Source organism: Homarus americanus, unplaced genomic scaffold (genome assembly GCF_018991925.1).
Source record: "Homarus americanus isolate GMGI-L3 unplaced genomic scaffold, GMGI_Hamer_2.0 scaffold30108, whole genome shotgun sequence".
NCBI lineage: Eukaryota > Metazoa > Arthropoda > Malacostraca > Decapoda > Nephropidae > Homarus > Homarus americanus.
This window is the reverse complement of record NW_024748109.1, coordinates 8,178,043-8,194,353: the sequence shown is the minus strand read 5'-3', so window position 1 is coordinate 8,194,353 and position 16,311 is coordinate 8,178,043. Positions and strand designations below refer to the sequence as shown.

Genomic DNA, 16,311 nt, shown 5'->3' with positions numbered 1-16,311 from the left:
ACCACAGTAAAAATCATCCACAATTCTCACTACCACAATAAGTCACTTCCTCTCCTTATTACCACACTTAGATCCTCTTTCTACTCTCTACCACAGCTGCTGGTGCTGGTGACGCCAATCGCTACTCAAGATGACATGGACCTGGTAAAGGCTCTCACTGAAGCTCGAGATCTGAAGCCAATTTTCCTGAAGTACAACATGAACATCTTTATTACTGCCGATCGTGTTGCTAAAGCCTAGTGTGTGTGTGTGTGGTGTAAATTAAGTTAAAAGAAGAATTATAAAAAAAAATGAAGAGAAGAAAACAAAGGCGTCAGAGATAGAAAAAAATAAAGTACAGTAAATTATATACCTGTATTGTAAACATACTTAATGAAATGTATACCTGTATTTCTATATATGTACCAGTATATATGGTCGTGCAGTGTTGAATTGTATATCTGCGTTGCATATGATACAGTACATGCTCAATCAATGTTAACTTTTACTGGAAAAAAAGAATCCTATGCATGTAAAAATGTCATCATAATTAATGTTTTTATTATTTAAAGTCACTAAATAACTTATTAAATTTGAAAGGCTTTTTTTTTAATGATACGTTAATAATCTTACCTCCGAGCTCAAAAGTCTTAGCATACTGTACTTATTAAGTTTATTTAGCTGATTCTTAAACAAGTTAATGGGTATATTTCCTTCCTGATAAAACTTTGTTGTTTCTCATGTTTAATAATGTCTCGCTATAATGACATCCTCAATACAAATGACAAGCATGAGGGAGAAAATAAAATATCAGTTTACATTATACTGTATACCTGGTCGCGCATGTGTTAACACTCATGACTCTGACCAGTATGTCACGGGTTCGAGTTCAACTTTGGCGCTGACACACGTGAGGAGGGTGTCATCTAGTGTGGCTCGGTTGGCTGGTCGCCGATCGGTTAGTTCTCCTTTACGTACTGTTGGCAAACACTCAACGGGACATGGATGTACAGAGTATTGTTGGAAACTAATGTGAAGTAAACAGTCCCACCAGCATGCTATCAACTTATTGGCTATCAATGTTACCAACATATGCGGGAAACGTATCTCTATTCCTCGAAATGTTCCTAACGCTACTGTTGCCAACATTTGCGTCGACCTGTGTTGTGATGGCACCGAGTGTGAGCTCTTTCAAGACCAGACTTGACCAGCACTGGAGCAGGTTAGATACAGTCAGGAGCCGGTGCATGCCCCGTACTTGCCAACGGTGCGTAACAGAGACGTGACCGATCGCCCAAGCGGCTAACGAGCAGCAGATCAGTGGTGAAGAGGATAAAAGTAAAAGTAAAAAAGTAAAAAAAGACTGGTTGTTAATACGGTCGACAACACATGTTACCGTTAGTGTGGCTGCACCCCCAGGACCAGCCCACACTGAGGCCGAAACGGACACATTATGTCGCAAATTATCCGAACAGGTGAGTCAAGTTAACAACACATCTCACAGGGTGGCCAAAACGTTGATCACGATCTTCCGGTCGATCTCTCACCAATTTCTAGTAGATCGCAGGGCCGAGTATAGCCTCAAGTTAATAGTTGGTGCATGATCAGGTGTGGCGCGCAGAGATTATCCCCCTTCCAGAATAAGAGATTAGGTTAGGTCAGATTAAGTTAGATTAGGTTAGCTTTTGATTGAACTCGCATGCCAGAACATTTTCAGCGCGGATACAATCTCAGTTCCTGACACCCGTCGTTATTTTATCTCTCTAAAGACACGTCATAACCCCGTTAAGCTGCAAATAAAAATATATCACGCAAAAAGTAGGTGAATTTAAGATGACTAAACACGGCCAAAAATGTCTGAAAGTTGTCTACTTTCGCTCGACCCCGTGACCCGCTGAGAAAGAGAAACCGTTTTAAAGTTTATGAGAAAATTAAATTGCTTTATGAGTTACTGTGAATAATCCGTGAAAATCACAGGCAGTTTTCTCATATCTATTAATACTGAAAACATTACAGCTGGTAGAATTACGAGGAGAGAGAGAGGCGAGGGAGGTGAAATTCGTATGTACCCACACCTAACAAGTTGTCCGACGGTTACCAAGTAAATACCACATTATAAAATTAAATTCGGACACAGTCAAAGAAATCTATAACAATCTATCATACAAACTCAAATTAATCAGTTTGATAAATTTAAATCGTGTGGAATATTAGTTATTACAGATTATAGTTGATTGCCATGTGGTATCCGGCAAGTTCCATTTTGTAACTGCACTTTTGGCGAATTTGGCTGAGACTCTGACCATACCGGCCCAGTAGTCAACCCGTGGATCGTCAAGGAGAGGGGTGGTGTGTGTGTGTGTTACTGTCTCCTGTGTGTATTTTGACTTGTTTATTTAATCATGACACAATATAAGTGGTTAGGATCGGAGTTATAAGGAAACGTTCATAAATTACAGGGAGATCGTAACAGTTGTAGTGGCAGGAGGAAAAGGCCGCCGGGAGCCATACGAGCCACACACACGGACGTCTTGATCTTCCATACGAGCCACACACACGGACGTCTTGATCTTCCATACGAGCCACACACGGACGTCTTGATCTTTCATACGAGCCACACACGGACGTCTTGATCTTTCATACGAGCCACACACGGACGTCTTGATCTTTCATACGAGCCACACACGGACGTCTTGATCTTTCATACGAGCCACACACGGACGTCTTGATCTTTCATACGTGCCACACACGGACGTCTTGATTTTTCTAATTTGTTGGGCCTAGGCCGTCCACATAGGCATCCTGGCTCCCACAGTATCTGAAGGTAATTATAACCGTTAAGTTTGTATAGTGCATCAGGAGTGTATGTTGAAACGACAAAACTGACAAGTGCTGATGACATGGTCTCCCCATAATAACTGCTTAGACACCGGATATTTGGGTATTATTGCAGTTGTACTCCTAATTGGATAAAAGCAATTTGGGGGGGGGGGGTGGGTGATAGCTCAAAAACGACGCTTTCGACGGAAATGAAGGTCAAAAACTAATTGGTAGTGAAACTGCAATTTTACCCTTAGGTTTGGGTTGGGTTCCTATTAGCTTCCGTTTTTGCTCTCCCAAAAAACCCGAATTCCCAGGGTTCCCCAAAGATTGTGTGGTATTACAGTGTATTAGTGTTAGAACAATTTTGCATTTACCATTCGTTATGTATTGTCAATAGGAATAACTTTTCTCATAAAACTTCAGTCGCAAATGGATATTAACCAAGAAAGTAAATTCACGCAAGAAATTAAGAAATTGACGTAAATCTGCAGTTACCGCGTGTCGTCTGTTCTCTCACGTCCACAAATAAAAGAAAACGTGAAATTATACCACGATGTTTCGATAAAGTTGCTTTCATTGGTACCAGATATCAAAATAAATACTTTGTTTAATATAGCGGGGAGACGGCTAGGAAGTTAGGTAAGGTTAGGTAGGTTCTTTGGTCGGTTTGGTCAGGTTGTATGGATGGTGGTATGTCCAAAACCACGGGAAAAACCTGGATTTCTGGTCAAAACCAATTGGTACGGAAACTGCAATTTTATGAAAAGTTATTGAAATATTTGGTAATTTTTGAGAAGTGTTATGGCCTTAGTAGTAATCTGACGAAATTTATCCATAGAATATAAAAGCTTTCTTACCTCGTTTACTTTCCAATTGCTACAATTTCTGGTTGTTTGGTTTAGCACATCTTCAAATCAATAGAAGCACTTACTTTTAGGCAATTTTAATCTCTTATATACTGTACATTCCTCAACCTTTGAAGACTCTTGGAAACGTATTTCTCTCGGAAAAATCACAAAAGTGGGGAACGCCTATGAAAGTAGATCAATAAATCTTCACCCGCCATTTCTTGCCCCACTGCAAGCTGTCTGGAACCTGCAGGGGTTAGGACGCCTTACAGGGGTTAGGTTAGGTTAGGTTAAGGTAGGCTAATTTAGTTCAAGTTAGGGTCTAGATGCTTGGTTTCTGATGTATTTTGTTCAGATCTCGCCTTCGTTTTTGATGGAAAATACCCGTTTTTGTTCAAGGATGACACGCATCTTAAAAAAAAGATGCATTACCCATGGAAACGAAGGTCAGATCTGAACAAAATACGGTATTATTTTACTTTAGGACATAGTGCAGCCAAAAGTTATGAACTACTGAAACATTTAGATCTCCCTATTCTGAGCATTTTGAACCCCATATATACCAGGTGGAAATGGATAACAGCTACACAATTGAATTGATTTTACGTAGTTTTCAGTCTTCGTGATTGTAGTTAGGGGAAAAAATACAGGAAAACGTTTTTATCAAACCAACATTTATGAAAAATTAACGAAATAGAAAAAAAGTCTCCTCCTCCAATATTATGACCCAGGAAGTGTCGCACAGGAACAGATTTGTTCCTACAGTACTGCACAGTTGATGGTTTGTGTAGTTTCCAGTAAGGCGTGGCGCTGTTTCCATCGTAATCATTTGTTAGTTCAATACGGGTCATACACGTAAGTAGTTAGGTCTTGTTTTGGGGAGATCTCTTTAATATTTAGTTGTTTGAGATTATGTATATATATATTTTTTTACTGGAAGTGAATATATTTTGTAAGTTTCTTCACTATAGATACTTTATGCTTAGTGGCTGGATAACTCAGATCCTTGTGCTTAAGTATGGTATTTTTGTTGTTTTTTTGCCGTCAGGTGAGGTATCGGCCGTAGCCCGGTGTGTGATGAATGGGCGTCAATGTACAGGTTCATCTTCATCGTTACAAATATCTCCATCACCGTTACCCAGCTACAAAGAACATTACTCTGCTACTCCCGCTGTGCTCCACGATGACCCGGACTCTCCCTCCTTCAGTGCCAGCCCACCTCTCACTCATGCCCACAAACCCACCAACTACGAACCTATTTATCCTGACTTAGACACCAGTTATGTAAACACTGATCATGTCAAAGGTATGTAATATGGCAGAAGGTCGACTTATAAATGTTAGGCATGTTTTCCACTAAACCCATACTGTGTCTGTACATCTTCTGTATGGTTTAGTTTTGTTGTTCAGGGCCAGGGGAAGACAGAGACTGGGATGGATGAACGAAATTAGACTGGGTCCTCAGAGTTAAAAAAAAAAAAAAAATTTTGTTGGATTTGTAAAAACGGCCCCAAAACATTTGGAGTGCACTGTGGTTGACAACCTGTGAACTGGGAACTGTACTGATTGATTGATCGAGGCCATCACTGTGGGTCATAAGAAGCTCTGATTCGAGTCATAATTGTTAATCTAAGTCTAGTGCTTTTAATAGGAGCCAAAGATGTGTCTTCATATAACCATGCTGTGGTCAGTGGGTGGTTGTTCTCAAGGGAGTCACTCAGATAACCCAGGTGTGACAGGACCTGATGCCCAGTTTTGTTGAGGGATACCTTGGTGTTGGCTTGACTTTTATTAGTGGGTTCTATGACCTGGGACAACGTAATGTAAGGTTAGTAGGTAGATACCTCTTTTATTAAGGGTTGCAGGATTGATGGTCAGTTGCTTTGAAAATTTTATCAAAGGTTTTACCTTGACCTATTTCAAGATATATTGTTCAATGAGTAATTTAAATTCCAAGTTAGTTCCAACTTCTATAAATTGATAAATGATGTGCGCACTACGGTCTGTGAGTGGTTGTTAGCTAAGACACCACTGTTGTAAAGTATGAGGTAAGTAATGAGATGACTAGGTTAATATTTATTTACAAATAAGTTTTGTTTTAATATTTCAAAACCTGTGCAGGTGAAGATGAAAGTGACTGCTGTCCACTTTATAATGCTACCACCGAGTCATTAGAAAAGGGGCGGTGGCGGTGGCCTGGCAGGGACATCTTTCTGCGGGCTTGGAGGAAGTTCAACATGCCAAAATCTTTGTGGAGAAAGAAGGAATCAAAGGATGATGGAAAGAAAATTAAATTACAAACAAGTTTAACAAAACGGCAGTTGCTGCTTCTCATGGTACTGTGTTTGGGGACCCTCACCTCTTCCTTCGCCATCTGCCTCTTCCCGCCATACTTCCCCAGAATTGTAAGTTTGGCCCAGTTTTTTAATGCTAAACTACAATATTCGGAGAGAATTCGGGAGAAGATCGGGGGGGGGGGAGGGGAGGCTTGGTGCCCAGACCCCTCTTTCATCAGAAAAGTTAAATACTTTTTCTTTAATGCAATAGTGTATTCGGGCATCTTTGTATACCAGTAGTAAAAAGTTATTACAGTACTATTTACCTTAGAACATCTCCTAATATCAAGGTTACATGGCCTCAAAATGGCCATGATATTGGTCAGATTTAAAAAAAATGCTGGGGGGGGGGATGATGGATTACAGTGGCCCCCCCTCCCCTCCAAAATATCCAGCTGGGTGGGCTTGGTTCCATTATGTTTAGATCACTGTAGTTGCAGGTAATTCTAAAGAGATAAAAACTGTACCGGCCACAGAATAGAAAGTCTCTCTTACTGGGGATTTAATGTTTTTATAAATATTTCTTATACAGGTTCATTTGAACATTCTTCATTAATATACCTGGCTGGTGGGCCTCTCAGGCAAGTCATTTATAAACGGCGGTGACGTTGCAGTGACGATGCCATTCTGCAGTTTTAAAATGGCAGTGATGCTTAATAGGTTAAATGGATCACAGGATTGCTTTTACAACACAGTTCAAATACAATACAATACAGTACAGTACAGTACGTGGCATCTCGGTTCTTTATCTAATTTATGGTTGGATGCACATTTTTATTAAATTTTTTTTAATATTGTTGTTATTGGAATGAAGCCTCATGAAACAACTTGGTTGGCACTTGTATAAATGATGGTTGTTAATTTTGTGGAATGTACTCTGCATAATTGTGTTTTATTCATGACAGGCACAAGAGAAGGGCTGCTCCTCTACCATTTTTGGCCTAATCATCGGCACTAATTGCTTAACAGCTTTCCTCGTCACCCCCATCATTGGCAAGAAGGTCAGTAAGTTTACTTATACATAGTAATGTACTGTACTTGGAGAAAATCTAAATATATTTACCACTTGATATTATACTGCAGTTAGTTGGCTCTGCATTTATTGTTCCTTGCTTTATGCAGGTTCATTGAAAACAGTTGCTACAAGTGTATAAATATGAAGAAAAAATCACTAAAGACCGAGCTTGACAAGTAATCATGTCTAACCTGGAATGTCAGAGAACTTCAATTAGATTTGTTTGAGAGCAACACTGGAGGGGTCCGTCTCGAGTCCTCACTTCAGGTCATCCCACTAAAATATTTTTGCTTTTATTTATTGCATAGTGTTTTCCTACTGTGATGCATAGTTGAATTTTAGTGCTTGATCTTTGTTATATTGCCGTAGGTTAACATTTGAAGCATGTCTAAAGCAGGGGGTGCAAGTGACAATCTAAAGTTTTGATAATTCAGTATCAGCAATTTGGGGAGATTTGCAGCCGTGTGAGGACTCTGGGAAATTACTTTTCAAGCCTGTCTCTCACAGGTTTTGAGTAAGGGTGGAAGACACACCAATAGACGGATAATTGAAATGAAAAATGAAAAAAAAAGTCTCAAATTCGCACATTTGATGCTTCTGTCCCTGCTTAAGTAATGCCTCATTTATTGCACCTGACATACTGCAAATCACTAATCCTGGTACACTGATAACAAGCAGCCCTTGTGTTATACCACGAGCCAGGAATGTGTAGGAGTTGGTAGGGTGCTAGTTGACCTTGGTACGTGTTGACACTTAATTGATGTGATTTAGGGAAAAAGGGGAGTTCAACCCATCGACACTCCGTCCCAGAGGAGAAATTAATTTAAACTTTTAAAACAAAATTGTAGATTTTATATAATGTTTAATGGAAAATAAAAGACATCAAATCACTGAAGTTTTACAAATGTCCACAGATCAAGACCATTGGGGTGAGATTTGCCTTGACTGCTGGGCTTTTTTGTAGTGGTGGCTGCTGCGTCTTATCAGGGTAAGATTGCATTTTTTGTTGTGTACTTGTCAGGAATTAGTAGTTAGCTTTGGACGTTAGGACAAAGCCTGAGTTGATACCCAGTAGAGACAATTTCTCTACTAATCTATCTTAGTGGTAACGCTTCAATACAAGACCCTGGCCATTATGACACAGCTTAGATTCACTTACTTAGCACTCATACACAGTGCAGACAACCGCTGAATTAATGTACACGATATTTAGTACCCTACCTGATACTGCTACTTTACATAAAACCCATCAATAATACCTCATACCTACACTGGAGCACGGCGCTACTTAACGACCACATGTCTCTAGGTCCAGCTACCTCTTAAGGCAACGGTGACCTTCCCCATCTGTCTGTGAGCAACGGAAAATACACACATGCCAAATATTAACATATCCCAACAGGTCGGTGACAGGGTATAGTATTGGGGCTTATAACATGACAATTCTTGACTACAGTATAACTTGGCAGAACTACTTGCTTAACAATGCACAAAATACTCATTCAACAACACAATTGACCAGTATGGACAAAGTTTTACCTGTGTGGGCAACAGGAAACAGTGTGGTGAGCCTGTTGCTGCAGTAGTCTGTTTTATTGCACGTAGAATATCTGAGGGTTTATATTTGTCTTAATACTAATCTTATAATCTAATCAGTATCTGAGCTTTCAATGGTTCAGTGAAGCAGTCATAAAAGAAATAAATTGGAAACTGTCTTCTTCAACGAGCTGGTTAATTTTATCATTTCACATGTACTTCAAAGCATCTACGAGATTTAAGATATTTGTAAGTTAAGTAAATCCAATCTCTAATGACAAATTTACAACTGATGGTTCCACTAGACACATGAAGGTACTTCTGACTAGTTCATCAATGACTAAATTATATCAAAATTTTCACTAAAATTACTTGTGATTGAACGTTAACATTACTCTAATGGTCTTGAAGATCTCGGCTAACATTAGGTATATATACCGTACTGTCTTAACGCTACACATACGGATTCAGTTGTAATTCGTAAATTACATACAAGTTACAAGAATGTACCTTTCTAAGGGTGACTCGAGAAATAATGTTTACCATCTATAAATCATATGAATCGAGATATATAGATAGATATGTACAGTATAATGTCCTCAGTACAACACCAAATGGGGAACTTGTTCATGTGTTCACTTTACAAATATTTGTTTTTTCTGCTTGAAATATGGAATTCTAAATATCAGACTTACCGGAGGTGTGAATGTTCCGATTTTTTTTGTTCAGGTAGTGTGCCTAAACCCTGTTCAAGATAAATATGATTTCAGGTTCCTCGAATTCTTTCCTCCTGGCCCGGTATTTGTGATCACAGCTATACTGATTCGGATGACGCAAGCCACGGCAAATGCAGGGATCAGCACTGCCAGCTTTGCTTATATTGGTGTAGAGTTTCCTAATTCTATGGCCAAAGTCTTTGTAAGTGTTTTAATAGTAGGAGGGGAGATTGGCATACAGTTAATGCAGATACTAGTTAAATCTGATTACTTTAATTATGTTAAAACCATATGATTAACCAAAGTGCTATAGTTTCTCAAGTAATAGGGAGTGAAATATATTTTGGTTTTGCATTTCTGTAGGGTGGCTTCACTGTAGAATGAATGATGAATGAATTTACGCTAACTTGATCACTTTTTTTTAGGCTTGGACAAGGATGACAATGAATGTGGCTCAGATGTTTGGGCCAATATTAGGAGGAGTCCTGTTGGAGGTGGGAGGCTTCAAGCTGCCCTTTATCGTCATGGGAGGTATCCAGATGTCTATGACCATCTTTTCTTGCTGTTTTCTCCCAGAATTCCTGAGTTAGTATGTGGTAGAGGTGTTTCCTTTTGTTAAGACCTTCTTCGTACCGTTTCAAGATATTCTTAGGGCTTGCTTTACTCATTTGTTTGTACACCATTGGCATTTAAATACTCAAACTTACCAATACAAATCAGTAGGGTGAAATAGGGAGTACAGTAATTCTGGAAAATTCCAATAAACTTTTCTCAGTTCCTGGAAAAATTCTGGGGAGGTGTGATTTTTCCGGGTTTGAGAGATGAGTTTTCATTACCAGGAAATCTCATCCCTGGAATTTGTTTTTTTAGAGGTTGGCCTTTTGTTATAAAATGGTTATTAGGTTGTAACATCTTCACTGATAACGTTTAATATGAGATGGAGACAAATGAACGAGAAGAATTGTATCACTTAACTTCAATCCTTAATCAGGTTGTTAATTGTTGCCTTCCAGGTGATACAGAATCAGGAGAGTGTGAGGAGGTGAAGATCTGGAAGATATTTACTATTAGAGGCATCTGGGTCTCCTTTATTACCTTCATCTTCTCCACTATGAGCAATGGCTTTCTCTCCATCACCCTAGAGCCCCAGGTCCTCAGGAAGGTTAGTTCACCATACTTGTAGTTAGCTTAATCAAATTTATCTTTTCCTCTGTTTGGGTGGTCAGTTTGTTGTTGATCACCTTCATTGTCATAATACCATAGCCAAAAACATGATAGACAATTTAGTATACAAAAAGAGGCTTAAAAGTGGTAAATCGGGAAATAAGATCAGCCAAACAGCACATGGAGATATGAACCCAAATTTTAATACAGTATTGAGTCGTTTTATGCATATACCAGGAACAAAATGAAAACAACTGATACTATTGACCCTTTTGATGAACCCACAGAAGATGCCTTAAATGATTACTTTGCATCAATGTTTACCTAAGAGATGATGGATAACATGCCAGTATCTAGGAGGATTCGTGCCTTGGGTAGAAAATTGTGAGATAGTAATATAGATAAAAAAAAATAGTTAGCTTGACAGAATTCATAGCCCCTGGAGTGGATGGAGTACAGACCAAGGTGACAAACAAAGATTTGCACTCCAATAAAACTCCTTTATGAAATCTTTGGATCAAGGAAAAGTGATTAGGGATTGGAAACCAGCCAATGTCACCACACTATAGTGCAGCAGAGAACTACAGGGTGATCAGCCTAACATTTGATAGTTACAGAATTTCTCACATCTGATCCAGTGGTTGAACGTAGGACACAGGGAGATGCACGTATCAGTACTATTAGTTCTACTGCACTTGACAGTCCGTAAAGAGTAAACATCAGATGGCTTCTCTTGGATTTGTGGTCATGAAATTGTTGATAGTGAAGTAGTATAACCTGAGGAAAATTGAGTGGCTTTTAAAGCAAAAATTATGCAAATTGGAGATGGTCTGTAGGTGGTCTTTGATGCCTCCCCCCCCCCCCTAGTGGTAACCACCTTGTAGTGGGGGAAGCTTGTGAGTACCAAGGACCCCCCAGCAAGCTCTATCGGTGGGTGTCTGGGATCTGGGTATGCACTGGTTCCAAGATGTATCTGAGCCTGCACCAGTTTTGGTAAAGTCTGGTCTTGAGTGAACTCATACTTGGTGCGGTTACACTATTCTCTGGCAGACCACATCCTTAGGGGAAAAAAAAGCAATGAGTGTCAATGAGTACTGTGGCAGTAGACAGGTTCAGCGTGGGTGTAGTGTCCAGTCTAACCAAAAAAATTCTACATCTTGGGTCTGACGGCTTTTGCAACGATCACTGATTGAGGCCATGTTCATTTGGTAAGTTGGTACTTCTGATTGTGTGATGCATTGTGTAAACAATATAACATACTGTTTTCTGTATATCATGTATAGTTAAAACAGAAATTAACAGGAATACATATAAACCCGTATGTTTGTCAGAATTCTTGATCGGGTGTTAGTTATATACGTCATGTTGTATAACACCGTCAAGTGCAGGAAATGTTTGTCTGTCTAGTCACAATAATAAATTCTCCCACAGTATGGTTTAGGCCCAATATATGTGGGTATATTATTTGGCCTAAAGGACGGAGCCAACAGCTTGGCCTCACCTTTCTGGGGTTGGGTTTGTGACCGCAACCGTCAAGTTAAGATCTACATTTTGCTGTCCTCGTGCTTGGCCTTCACTTCCTTCTTCCTGCTTGGTCCCTTCCCAGGTGTGCCCATAAACAGGTAAGTTTATTTCTTATAAGTACCAATAAAGAGTCCCAAGTATAAGCATACAAAATTGGATACTGTATTTTAAAGATTATAAGCTGCAGGGTGAGTTTTTGACAGAATTCATGCAAAAAAGCTTGTCCTTCGATTTTCAGCCGTACCCTGAAGTTGGTGGGGATCACAATCATATTCACATTAAAAATTGTTTGGATCACTAGATACATATATACAGAACAGCACACCCGGATAATTCGTGGATTTTTATTTTGCGGATAACACCCTGGTAGTTTTGAAGTTGCCGGCATTTTTGCGGCCGGGACGGGGAGCCATTCATTCTATAGAAGGGAATTTTCTTTACCTGTAGTGTGTGTGTGTGTGTGCACACACACACACACACATACATATATACAATACTGTACAGGTAAACTAAATAATTGTCCTAAGGGCAAACACACACAGGGAATATACTGTACCTGGAAAATTCTGGGGGTGGGGGATTTCTTTCTGGGTTTGAGAATTGATGTAATACACAATTTATGGAACTTCAGAGGAAATTTTAACATTACCCGGAAAATTCAGGGGATAAGGGATTTTTTCCGGCTTTGAGAGAATAGTCTCGATACCCGGAAATCGCTCATTCCCGGAAGTGCTCTGCACTAATTGTTCCGGCTAACGGGGATATCACTGTATATAGATATGTCATTTGAAGGTGCTTCTGTATGTTGATGTAAAATTATGGCTAACCAGTCGCCAAATAAGAGGCTGAAATTTATCACCGATTACTGTACTTCAATTGTGTTGATTTGGAGACTCGGGCCGTGATGGGAGGCCTTTCATCATACCTGAGCCCATCTCTGTTGTGAGTGTTAGACATGAGTACTGAAATTTGATAGGTTACTATATTAGTAGTATTAACCTGGGTATCTCTTGTAATGTTCTGACTCGTTAAAATCACCTAAACTGTATATTACCTAGAAATTTTCGTTTGACCATTTGAGAACTCCAGACCATAACCTGCTAAGAGCCACGTGTTGCTGAAATATGTTGAGTATTGCATTGTATTCCCCAACCTCTCTTGTCACCTGAGTAAGTCGAAGTCAATTGGGAGGCTGTACATGTGGGTGAGAGTCCTCCGAAAAGACTATTGTATGTCACACATTCCTCCCTGAGCATTTTACTCCATTTCATATTTTGGCAGTTAGCAGATTATGGTCTGGTGCTCCTCATTTATGTTCGCAAGTCGGCAAGGTTTGGCACAGTGACTCCCCGTCAAGTAAGGGGGGAACAGTTTGCTCACCCTCCGGCCCGACTGTTTTAAGAATTATTCACCCAGACAACCTTGCAGTTCACTGAAATTCATTCTTGTAAACAAATTCATGGGTAGATGACCTGCAGTAATGATAGTAATAGTGGTACCCATCTTAAATTTTGGCTTAAGAGTGAGGTAATTGTGGTGGAGTCTGTTTGGAGGTGATGCTAGAACGCACAAGGAATTACTCTGGTAAAATTTGTGGGTATTTATGTAAGCATTACTAAAATTTCAATGTTAGTAAGTTTTACCCCCACTTTTGCCAAATTTTTTAGGAATAAAAGTGTGGCTTATTTTAGTCAAAATATGGTAGTTTTGTCCGCTTTTTAACATTTTTGTATCCAAATTACAATTGAAATTTCCTATTGGTATGGGAGATAATATCATGCTTGTGGTCAGCTTGAAGGTAACGAATGTTGATCCAACAGTACTGTACCGGGTTTGTGCATCTGTGGGGGATACATTGTGCAGTTTGTAGTTGTAACTCTTTACAGAACATTGGGTGTGGTGGTCCTGGCACTGATCTTGAATGGTATTGGGATTGGTGGACAGCAGGTGGCGGGTGTTGTGGATGCCATCCGGGAAACAGTGTAAGTCCTGTGCACCAGGTTTTGGGATTTTCCAGTGTAATACTGTATAGAAACTTAAAGGACGTATATCATCTAACTAAATTACACTTTTAAATAGGGCATATTGTGAGCTTGTAGGGACTGAATGAGGAGTTAACACAGGATATTGACAACTCGTAAAACCATCAATATGGCAGACATCAGAAAATGGAATCGATATTACTACACGATAGATCATCATTTGAGATTGAGTCGCCTTACTATGTTATAACTGTTTAACTTAACTTTTATTGATGGATTATTTGATGTTATGTTGTACAGTGATGCAGGGTTCCCAGATGGTGCAGGGACTCACGGGTGTGTAGCAGGACTGTGGGCCTCGCTGTCAGGGGCGGGCAGGTTTACCTCTAGAACTGGATCAGGATTCCTCGTTGACACCATAGGCTTTCGGAAGACCTCCGTTATTGTGGTTGTCTTGCATGGTTTTGTTGTAAGTTTAAATTGTTGGTTATAAAAATTTACTTTTCATCATCACCGAACTTATGGCCATTAATGTTTGTTCTGCATTGTTTCATGATCCTAAGTCACTCACAGTTGCTCGTACATATATTCTTCACCACTGGTTATCTCACTAGCTGGTCGGGCAGTTGGTCTGTTCTCTTATACCCTGTACACTTTTGGCAAATACATTACTATGTATGGGCTCTTGAATATACCTGAATGTGCTAGTGTTGAAGTCTGGTCTCAAATGAGCGCAATACTGGAGGAGAGGTGTTGCTTGGTGTAGGTAGAAAAAAGAGAGGTCACCACGAGGTCAGGTCTTATATAGCGGAGGTAGGCGTGGCTTAATAGTTGACTTCCGTCATGTAAAGCGGCGCTGGTTGACCTAGACCACGAGGCATACACTGGGGAATTCGCGGGGTCGGCTACTCCTGTCACAACATTCTCTGACAGGTTATTCCAAGAGTTCACAATTCTTACTCAAATGAAGCTAAGCGTAGGACAAGGGCGTACAAGAAGGGTGTCCACATACCTAGACGGTCTGACCTTCATAATGCTCCTCAAAAGCAACATCTACCTCCATTTGCAGTAGTCACCCCGTCTGGTCCCCAAGATATGCTAGAGATTGTCAGTTGATTCAAAATATCCAAGGGAAGACCACCAAACTGGTGCCTGCACTATGTTAACTTGGGTACCCAGAGAAACTGGAACATACAGTTGCCTAGTTTTATACTATAGGCAGGCAAGGGGTGACTTAATAGAAGTATATATACAGTACAGTAAACATGTCTCTTGTCAAGTGCTGCATGGTTCAGATATAACACTCTTCTAGTTGTTCTTGAACAAATGGGCTAATGTAAATGCCAAGTGATTCACATGTGTTATAAGGACCACCATAAAATGGGTATTCTGCTCATGATGACCTCAGGTACTCCTAATGATAATGACTCCGATGCTCCTAATGACAGCAGACCTAACTAATTTTATTATTTACACTGGATTGAATTGATATAACATGGTTAATTAAGTCTTGATGATCATATTTGTTACCCTGATTCTACATCATCTTTTGAGAAGTGTAATAGGGTGTGGAAATTAGTTTCCAGTTCGAAAGAATTATCATATGGCAGTCATACATTTTTTATATGAATCATCACTACCATTTTATGATTTTCCACACGTAAACGGGTTAACCTTGATTACCCGATGCCAGCTATACATACTGTACAGTCCCTTGCAGTGTCTCTTGTCAGATTCTTAACTGAGGTCACTTTTTATCTCCCCATGTCCCTCTTGGTCTACCTTTGGCTCTCCTCACCTCCATATTTAGACTCCTGCCTCTCGTGATCCAATTGCTCTCCTACATTCTCTCGACTTGTCTGAACTATCTCGGCCTTCCTCTATGTACAACTTCACTAATATCCTCAATATGGTTCAGTATTATTTTAACACATTACACATCCGCCTCCCCATTCTCATTTGGAAATACTAATTAAAACGACAATTTATATATACATTTTCATTGCTATTGTGTGATTACATTCAAACCATCATTTTGTTTCAGTAACGTTTTATTACAGTAGCATCATGACCTAGTGGAGTAAAACTTAAATTCTGTTGATCTCTTAAGTTATTTCTATTTATTGCATGATAGTTGGATGGGGAACATCTCGAGTCCAAAAACAAACCTCTTCCGAGTATAGATTTTGTATTGACTGAAATTTCTTTTGTGAGGTGGTAATGACAGCAGTGTACCTGATGATCTTCCGGGATGGAGCATACACCCGCCACCACAATGAACTGGATGATAACGATAAAGACAAGCAGATATGTAGTGGAGAGGCGGGGACTGGATCAATACTGACCACCACACCTAGTGAACCATTTACTACAAAAGCTGTAAGTTAG

At 39.7% G+C, this 16,311-nt stretch overlaps 3 protein-coding genes across 6 annotated transcripts in view; all 3 read left to right on the top strand.

The window, feature by feature from the left end:
* Positions 1-2,022, top strand: part of LOC121880158 — an 11,957-nt gene extending 9,935 nt beyond the window's left edge. The window contains exon 9 of the mRNA XM_042387258.1: positions 2,012-2,022. The gene's annotated coding sequence lies outside the window, so the exon portion shown is untranslated. The remainder of the gene's footprint in view (positions 1-2,011) is intronic.
* LOC121880157 overlaps positions 1-12,404 on the top strand; it is a 16,317-nt gene extending 3,913 nt beyond the window's left edge. For 3 of the 4 annotated variants that reach the window (XM_042387254.1, XM_042387256.1, XM_042387257.1), the window contains exon 7: positions 97-311. In XM_042387254.1, the coding sequence (XP_042243188.1) occupies positions 97-240 (144 nt within the window). In that variant the 3' untranslated portion in view covers positions 241-311. Of the gene's footprint in view, positions 1-96; positions 312-12,388 lie in introns of those variants that run through there. The other variant, XM_042387255.1, reaches the window with a different exon arrangement.
* Positions 1,433-16,311, top strand: LOC121880108 (MFS-type transporter SLC18B1-like). The gene is made up of 11 exons (XM_042387165.1): positions 1,433-1,454; positions 4,699-4,956; positions 5,772-6,055; positions 6,892-6,987; positions 9,267-9,455; positions 9,679-9,784; positions 10,267-10,415; positions 11,849-12,039; positions 13,828-13,923; positions 14,224-14,392; positions 16,138-16,311. Exons 1-11 carry the CDS (start codon positions 1,433-1,435, stop codon positions 16,309-16,311), a joined length of 1,734 nt encoding a protein of 577 aa, XP_042243099.1.